The sequence below is a fragment of the Phyllostomus hastatus genome, unplaced genomic scaffold (assembly GCF_019186645.2).
Source record: "Phyllostomus hastatus isolate PE091 unplaced genomic scaffold, TTU_PhHast_1.1 phas_scaffold_21, whole genome shotgun sequence".
Classification (NCBI taxonomy): Eukaryota; Metazoa; Chordata; class Mammalia; order Chiroptera; family Phyllostomidae; genus Phyllostomus; species Phyllostomus hastatus.
Genome location: NW_025334017.1, coordinates 2,834,411 through 2,843,874, shown reverse-complemented (window position 1 = coordinate 2,843,874; position 9,464 = coordinate 2,834,411). Strand labels below are relative to the sequence as shown.

The window sequence follows — 9,464 nt, the reverse complement described above, 5'->3', positions numbered from 1 at the left end:
AACTTCCACACAGAACTTGGGAAATTCATTTGCTTGATTTCCCTTTACATTCCCCAGCCCCAGCTCTTAAGATAGACTAACCAATGTGTTTTCTACCATCCTCCAGGGTTTGAATATCACTAAAGCAAAAAACTCTTCTGGGCTGAAAGCCATTATCTTCTAAGAAAATGCCCAGTTGCCCAGTTATTTATGCTGATAACCTCCCAGAAGTAAAAACAAGTTAAATTAATCATATGTAATATAACAAAGCCTCAAAGAATGAGCTATTATGAATGAATTCACAAGAAAATAGTTGAACTACATATCCTTAGTGACATTCAGTATAAAGATAAAAATAATTGCAAGAAATCTTCAACATTATTTAATAATTTTGTCAGATAAAAGAAGTCATATTAATTTTGTTTGGAATCAAGATTTTAAGTATAGGAGAAAGGAGGGGTAAATTATAAAACTGAACTGTTTGAACTAGGAAATGTAATGTTAGATGTGAATCAGAAATGTCAACATGAACCTGTCCTTTTGAAAAGGAAAAAAAGTATATGTTTTCCAATGCTGTCAGCTAAAATGAGCTAGGGACAAGGGCTTCAATAATGAACCTAATGTGTAAACTTCTCTATTATGATTTCTAATGCCATTTTCCCAGGACACCCTGAAGAAATGGCTGATTCCATGTCTCTGTTAGGGTTATGGGCCGGGGGGCAACTCACTATACCTGGAGACAGGGAATCAAATTAATGGGACTATGTCAAAAAGAACACAAGTGTTGTAAAAAACAATAATTATTGCACTTGGTTAAGCCAGATTGAATCTATGGAAAGCCATGAGTCCATAATGGTACACAGGAGAAAAATAGCCATGAAGTTGAGTAAAGATGGTGAATTGAATAGACTATATTACTTTTGAATCCTTTTTCAAATATGTTGTTTTGATTCACTCTATCAGTAGAAAGGTAAAATTCAGTAAACATTAAATACATAATTAAAAAGCATTTTCTGGCTCTGGCCAGTGTGACTCAGTGCATTGAGTGCCAGCCTTCAAGGCAAAGGGTCACTGGTTTGAGTTCCACTCAGGGCACATGCCTGGATTGTGGACCTGGTCCCCAGTAGGGGGCACATGAGAGGCAACCACACATTGATGTTTCTCTGCCTCTCTCCCTCCCTTCCCATCTAAACATAAATAAATGAAATCTTGAAAAAAAAAGGCATTTTCTGGCTTAAGGGAGGATTCCAGTAGAATGATTCCATAAATTGTGAACATAAGTTGGACAAAGTTGTTCAAGAAAGCTAATTTCAATCAGATACAATTTCAAATTTCCATGGGCATTTTATGGTCTTAAAAAATGAATAATTGCAAGATACCATTTAGCCTACAGGTCTTTAAAAGCAGTTTCAAAGGCATTTCCCTGTCAAAATCCTGTCAAGTTAAAAGGTAGAGAAATTAGAAGTTAAATGTTACTGAAGTAAACACATAGATATTTATGTATCTTAAGAGTCAAAATACAAAATTCAAGTGATCCAAGATAACAGCAACCAACCTCCATGAATGGACAAAAGAATTACAAAAGCAACTTTCAAAAATGCAATATAATATTATTAACTATAATTTTCACTCTGTACATTATATTTCCATGACTTATTTATTTTATAAGTTTTTACCTTTTGACCCCTTTCCCCAATTCTGCCCACTCTGCCCTCCAGCCCCTGCCTCTGATAACCATCAATCTGTTCTCTGTATCTATAAGCTTGGTTTTGTTTGGTTCTTAGATTTCATGTATAACTAAGATCATATGGTATTCATCCTTGTCTTTCTACTTATTTCACTTAGCATAATGCCCTCAAGTTCCATACATGTTGTTGCAAATGGCAAGATTTCATTCTTTTTCATAGCCAGATAATATTCTACTGCTATATGTACCACTTCTTCTTTCATAATTTGTTGCTCATCTAAATAATATTCACTTCCATACTTAATTTTTAAATCTTTTTCTTGAAGAGGGTCCCCCAATTTGTAGAACTTTGGGCCCCAAAATACTTGGCTCACGCCCTAACCATATTATGTTACAAAAGCTAAAGTAGCTGTAATGACATGGAAACAAGTACATTATCTATTGCAAAGTATAAAATTCAAATTTCAAAATAATATCTACATATAATTTTAAGTAAAAAAAATGTTTTGCAAGTCTTTGTATCTAGTAAAGTACTTGTATTCATTTTTACCTTAGTCTTTCAGTTCTAAAAAAAAGCAAATGTGAACTTTCGACCTTAGTTCATGCTTGTAAATAGTAATAAAACACTTCAAAGACTCCAATTCTCTTACTTCCTCACATTTTAACATTCTGAAATTGGGTTGTAACCTGAGACCACGGGGGAAACACTGTCCCCCGGTGACGCAGTGGTCACTGAGTGCGCATGCGCTGACGTAGGGTAGCGCTTCGAGGTAGTAAGGATATCGATTTTAAAGGCATTTTTAAAATGTCTTCCAAGAGGTTACGTGATGGTTCTGAACTGAAAGGAAGGGAAAATAAAAATCTGTATGCAGAAGCAAGGAAACAAAGCAGCCTGGCACACATTTGACATTAGGCAGCACAACACCTTGGGGCTGAGAGTCCCCTCCACTTGCTTGTCAGTAACCCCGAAACTGCTAGCCCAAGGCTCGCGCCACCGTGCTCCGGTTCCCCACGAGACGAGACGCGTTCAGACTCCAGGGCCAGAAAGGCCTCGGGAGCCGTGCGTCGTGCAGGGGAGGCAACGAGTCGCCAGTCCGATGCCACAACAGAAGCCGCTCAACTCCAGTGATCTGGGGATTCTCGGGCAGGGAAAGCCCCTCTTGAACAAGGCTGGCGAGGGGCGGCGCTCTGGCCCCCAGCGCTGCCCTGGATCCCTGGCGCGGGGCCTGGCGAGGAGCGCTGACGCCCTTTACGTAGTCGCTAACCCTCGGCGTGCACCCAGAGATTCCCTCCCACAATGACTGCCCCTGAATCTCTGATTGAAATAAAATTCCGTTAGTTATTAATTCTGATATCTATTGCCACATCTTGTGGCAAATATGCTGCTGTTTGCCTGAAACTGAAGCATCTCTCAGTAAGAGCAGAAAGAGAATGCAAAGACTAAGAACCAGAGCCCTTTGCCCCTCAGTAGGTGCTCACAGCACAGTCTTCTCTCCTTTGTTTCGTTTGCAGTTCTTGAGTAGACTACCTATTCTGTTATCAGCAAATTTTAGTCCTTGTCATTCTTTGGGGGTGACAAGCTTATTGTATTTGACCAGATTAGTGTTAACCCTACACATGTTTAGTATTTAATATGCTTTTATATCTCTAACCTCAAGTAAAATTAAAGTGCACGAAGAAAATACTCAAACTTCAAATTGGTGTAGCTTATAATAAAGTGCGTTGCCTCAGCCCTGATAGAGTACACTTTAAACCCATACTCTCTAACAACTCTTATTGGTATAAATCCATGTACATTTTTATGAGTTTTATATATAATAATTAACATGTAGGTATTACTCCTCAGGCCCTGATCTAAGTATATGGAACTCTGTTAATCCTGACAACAATACTGAGGTAGGCATATTTTCCTTACCTAGCAGATGAGGAAACTGAGGAACAGTAAGAAACTCAGGCCTTCTGGGCCCAAAAGCTGTTTCAAAAATGCACATTCAGTTAAATACTCTTGTGCAGATTGGTAGTTGACAGTTCTAATGAACTTGGGATTTGTAACTGTACAGAGTACCATATTTTCATTAGTACCTTATATTTTATGTAAATGATAAAATTAAACTTTGAAAAATGAATTATTTATGCTATTATCTTAAAAACAGATTGTATGGTAATAATCACATCATTTTGCTTTATGTTTAATATCAAGGAGGTTAAGGCACTCTATTGCTCTTATTTGGCTAATATTCACAGCACTCCTAATATCACAGTACAGTTTCAGAGCCCTAAATTACAATCTCAACTATGTGATGATTAATGAATAAATTTTGCAATATGTACTTATCACAAAATATAATTTTATTTCTTTCATATTTTACTCTATTCACTGTCATCCTTTTATATTTTTGGTTTGCTACAATTCACATAAGTGCATTTCTACTAAAATATTTAATAGTTTACTGTTTTTTATTTTTCCTATTATTATTCTGGACAGGGCTCCCCAAATTTTATTCCAATAGAAAAGTTTACCTTAATAATGATCATTCTAATTTCTTAAGTGAAAAGATTAAGGCTTAAACAGGATAAATATTACACGAAACACCACATACTGAGTCAGACAGCTAATATAGAATAGAAAGCCGATCCTAGGGCTCAACAGACTTCAAAAGGGCTTGTGTTTATTAATATCTTTTCACAACCAATATATTTCAGAAGCATAGATATATCATCATAAAAATGTGGTTACATGTCACCTATATGCTCCAAGTACAATAATTCAAAATAAAATCTACCATTTGATTTTTTTAAAATGTAGATCCCAATATTATCCTGTGTTTTTAATGAACAAGGTAATATTATTGGTCTTTTTTCCAAAGATGTGGAATGAAAATTAATTTTTATTATAAAATTTAGAAAGGGAAAACCCATGGTTGGACAGCAAGAACCTGAATGTAACTTCAGCATCGGGTTTTCCATATTATATACAGGCACTAGTGAATCTGTATCAATTTTATTTCTTCAGACTTTTTCCTTTCAGAGGATTCTCTCATATTTGTTATCATTTGAAGCCGTGATTGTCGATCTGAATCATTTTTGTTCTTCTTTCCTCCCCCAAAAGCTGTTTCAAAACTTCTGCAACTCATTTGCTATGGAGTTGAATGATTCTGTTTGGATCGATTACTTTAAGGATACATTTTTTTATCCATATATGAAGGTTGCACCTAATTATCCCTGTAATCAGATAAAAACATCAGTTTTTCATATTTCAAGCCTTTATGCCAATAACTCCTGGAAGTGATTTATGCAGCTGGAGAATAACATGGACAGTCATCATAGCCTGCAATGTGTGAAATAATTTCATTGCACTGTTGTTGTCTTTTTAGTCTGATAACTGATAATGTTCAGCAAATGATACTTGGAGGAAAAACACTCTTTCTAATATAATTAAGAAATAGTGTAAAAGAGGGGTGTATCCAGGGGCAGCTCAGTGCTGTTTATCTGAGAGCTTGTTGTAAGAATTCACTTCAAATGTTGAAGAGAAATGCTTTCATCTGAAACATATTGCTGTGCTCCCTTCAGATTGTCTTCTCCCATCTGATAGAAACCCTTGCTGAGTAACAGCACAGATGCGGCTCATCTGGGGAAAATGAAGGAAGAGAAAAATGGTGGGGTGGAGCAAAGGAGCAGGCAGGCAGTCATGCTCCCAAACTCATGGGGTTTTTTTCGTTTTGTTTTGGGTTTTTTTTCCTTTTCACTTACCTAAGCCACTCTGGATCCACTTTGAAGAGGCCATGCCCTCACCTCTCCCGAGGTGCAGTTACCTACCGGGTGAATTTTCTCCCTCTGTGGACTCGAGGCCCTGCAGTAGCCCCTTGGTGCTCCCAGGTAGGTCAGGGAGGCTCTTTCCTGGGGCCACTCCTCCCAGGGCCCCACGACTGCCACCTCGGCTAGCCTGGTGCTCCATTGACTGGGAACAGGTGTGCTTGCTACAGAGGTTGGGAGCTGGGGGCTTCGGCTCAGTGTACAAGGCAACTTACCATGGTGTGCTGGTGGCCATAAAGCAAGTGAACAGGTGCACCAAGAACCGACTGGCATCCCAGCGCAGTTTCTGGGCTGAGCTCAACATAGCAAGGCTTCGCCATGACAACATCGTGGGAGTTGTGGCTGCCAGCACCCACACGCCTGTGAGCTTTAATAGTTTAGGCACCATAATCATGGAGTTTGGTGGCAATGTCACTTTACACCAAGTCATATACGGTGCTACCAGCTGCCCTGAAGAAGAGGAGAAAGTGGAGCCTCACTGCTGTGCTGGACAGCAATTAAATTTGCCCAAGTGTCTGAAGTATGCCCTGGATGTTGTGAATGGACTGAATTTCCTTCACTCACAAAGCATTGTGCACTTGGACCTGAAGCCGGCTAACATTCTGATCAGTGAACAGGATGTCTGCAAAATTGCTGACTTTGGTTGTTCTGAGAAGCTGGAAGATCTCCTGTGCTTCCAGACTCCTTCTTACCACCTAGGCGGCACATACACCCACCAAGCCCCAGAGCTCCTGAAAGGAGAGAACATAACGCCCAAAGCTGATATATATTCTTTTGCAATCACTGTCTGGCAAATGGTTACCAAGGAGCTGCCTTACTTGGGGGAGCATCACTATGTGCTCTATGCTGTAGTGGCCTATAATCTTCGACCATCTCTGTCAGCTGCTGTCTTCACTGACTCCATCCTTGGGAAAAGACTTGAGAAGATTATCCAGTGCTGCTGGAGGGCCAGTGCTTCACAGAGGCCAAGTGCAGAACTTCTTCTAGATGAAATTAACTCTTTGAAAACTGAATTTGGCTGACTCTAACTAAGCCTGTATCAAGATAAGCTTTTGTCTTTTATTTCTATTTATTTTTAAAGAAGTGAAAACATAAAAAAATTATTTGTCGGACATATTTTTAGAAAATAAAGTTGCTAAAAACTTCTGTAGTCTCAATGCTTTTTCTAAGAGCTACAAATCTAATAGTCATCTTGGTGTTAGCAACTAAACTTATTCCTTTATAGAGTTATATGCTCTGCTTTCTCAGCTAGTGGACTGATTTTAACACTTCCATAGCATTGTATTTATTCAAATTTGTTATTGACAAAACCAATTTGTCCAAAACAAAACTGAATTGTAAAATGCCAAAATTTTCCATAAATTCTCCATTACCACCACCTAAATTTAAACTATTAATAGCTTGCTTCTTCCCATACCAAATACTAAGTAAAAACTGTTTTTGAAAAAGATTAAAATTTTCCTGCCCCCCATTTCTTATTTGTGATAACTTTCATACATAAAATCCATAAGCTGAAGTAAATTTATTTTTAAAGGAATAATATCTTAAATGATTTTTGTGCTGTTTTGAACTTATGCATGCCATGAGTAGAAAATTTTTGTTTTAATACTTCTAAACTGCCTCTTTTGCCTATAATTTGGGCTCAGAAGTAGATGACAAAACAAAGAAAGATTGTGTGATGCGAGAAAAAATGGTAACCTTGAGGAATAGTATAACTTAACACATAGATGAAGGAGAGCAGACAAGCAGAACAGATTGTCCATACGGGTACATAAGACGTAAAAGAATGAGGTGGCTAGATCTTGTCATGAGGACAATGTTGACGTTCACTTAGCAACAGCAGTTTCTGTGAGTGGTGGAGGACAAGGCCATTACAGTCAACAGAGTATGGCAAGGGCTTGATGTAGAAGTTGTACTTGGACTATTAAGGATGAAGAAAGAAGCCAGAACCATAAAAGGGGTAAGATACTCAAAAAATGTTTGTAAATTTTTTATTCATTTTAGGATGAAGGAAGTGAGTTAATTTGTGAATGCAATAAGAGGAGACAAAAATTACTGATAAAGTTTAAAAGCGTGTGGAAGAAATGAATAATAGGTGAGGAAAGAGATTTTAGCCTTGGAGAGAGAGAGCATCCCTCTAAGACATGAGCAAAGGAGTGTGGGACAAGTGTCATTATACGTAAGTTTTTAAGTAGGAAAAGTTCATGTCTGTGAACTTTTATTTTTTTATTAAGGATGTTTGAGGATAGGTCATCTACAGAGTGAAATAATGGTTTAGAACTGTTCTTGAGGGAAGCAAAAGAAAACTGTCCATAACTATGTAAAATATTGGTACAGTGTTGCCAGCTCTGTCCAAGTAGCTTGGGGAACAAACCACCCGTATACTGATAAATAATTCCTTCCTCTTTTTACTGTAGTAACAGTAGTCCATGTTAGCAAGTTTAAGATGTAGTAGATAAAAAAAATTACAATGGAGTAGTTTGTTCCACCAAGTGTGTTAATGAGCTTCTAACCATGCTGAATACTTCATTAACACTGTCAGTGAGCTACATGGGGGTCCCCTATTAAAGCATTATGGTCCAGAATTCACTTTCAGAATGAACACAGCCACGGCTTAGATTGAAATTTCTTCCCTTACCCTGGAAACTGTAGAGTGACAAAGAGAACAAAGAGGGAGGGACCTTGTGAAGTCCATAATCCGTGGCAGTAAGAGACAGAAAATGTACAAACTCCAAAATGTATGCAGTGGTGCCTAGTGACCGGTTAGAGAATGCAGAAAGTGCAGAAAGAAGTAGGGGAGATAGCTCAGGTGAGTGCCAAGGGACCTATCAAGGGCAGATCCCAGAAAGACTTGGCAAAAATAGATACCCCGAAAAACAGGCGCCCACTGTGAAGTGCAAATGTTGAGGAAGAAACTTCTAGGAACACGGCTGAAATCAAGCTGAGCCGAGCCCACAAGGGTTGGCTGCAAAAGAAGCAACAGAATGTGAACAGGATCTAGTCACCACAGAGCAGGGAAAGGAGCAGCAAAATATCCCTCCTGAACGTGCGAGGGTCCCCCTGGGGGTGGGATCAGGTAATGCAAGACAGTCCACAGAAGCCTCCTGAGCCCCGTTTCCAGGAGAGAGGTGGACGAGAAACTGAGAGGAAGGAAACAAATATGGCCTTTAGGATCACAGAGAAAGGAAGTCTGAGTTGTAGGATGACAGCCCTGATGCGAAGTAGAATACTCCCGTGTATTACTTTGTCTATCAGAGCTGAGAGTCGTAGGAAATTATTTAAACTTAACAAATCAAGCCAGAGGTAAAAGCATATTTAGCAGTTCAAAGATAAATATTAATACTATTAACTTAAATTGGGGCAGAGGATTTGAGAGAGAAAGGAATCCAAGTTGTCAACGTTATTGTTTGTAGAAGTAAGCTAATAGATATAGTGTCCAGGATTAATGAAATTATATACATGTAAATAATAAAGCAAAACTACAACAAATACTCAAAATCAGAACCACTAAAAACAAAAAGGCAAAGGACTAAGTACAAAATGAAAAACAATAAAACTATAAGCAAAATAATAAAAAGGTCACATTTAAGAACAAATATATCTGTCGTATCAATAAAAGTGAATGGCTTCACTTACCTATTCAAAGAAAGTATCTGTAGGATATACTCCTTTTTTAAAAGCAGGGACAAAGTTATACCAGGTAAAAGCAAAACAAAAGTAGGAATCACAATTTTATCATAAGATAAAACAAAATTGAAGGCAAGGAGGGATACTTAATAGTGTGAAAGAATATAATTCACAATAACAAAATAAAAGTTAGGAATAACTGTGAACCAAATACCACAGCAGCAATTTTCACAGACCAGAAACAACAAGCACTATAAGCACAAATAGAAACACTATTTGTAGGATACTTATTTACTTCTCTCCAGAATGGGTTAGATAGGCACAAAATGAGGTTGAGGTACAAGACTTTGGCTTAATT

General features: G+C 38.1%; 1 protein-coding gene across 1 annotated transcript; it reads left to right on the top strand.

Annotated features, from left to right (window-relative positions):
- Positions 1 to 5,448: 5,448 nt before the first annotated feature.
- On the top strand, positions 5,449 to 6,501 carry MOS (MOS proto-oncogene, serine/threonine kinase). Its single transcript, XM_045860710.1, has one exon. The coding sequence runs from the start codon at positions 5,449 to 5,451 to the stop codon at positions 6,499 to 6,501; it is 1,053 nt and encodes a 350-aa protein (XP_045716666.1).
- The last annotated feature ends 2,963 nt before the right edge of the window (positions 6,502 to 9,464 follow it).

Bases quoted from the DNA above. Each gene is read 5' to 3' on its own strand.
- MOS (XM_045860710.1), top strand. From the start codon at position 5,449: ATGCCCTCACCTCTCCCGAGGTGCAGTTACCTACCGGGTGAATTTTCT.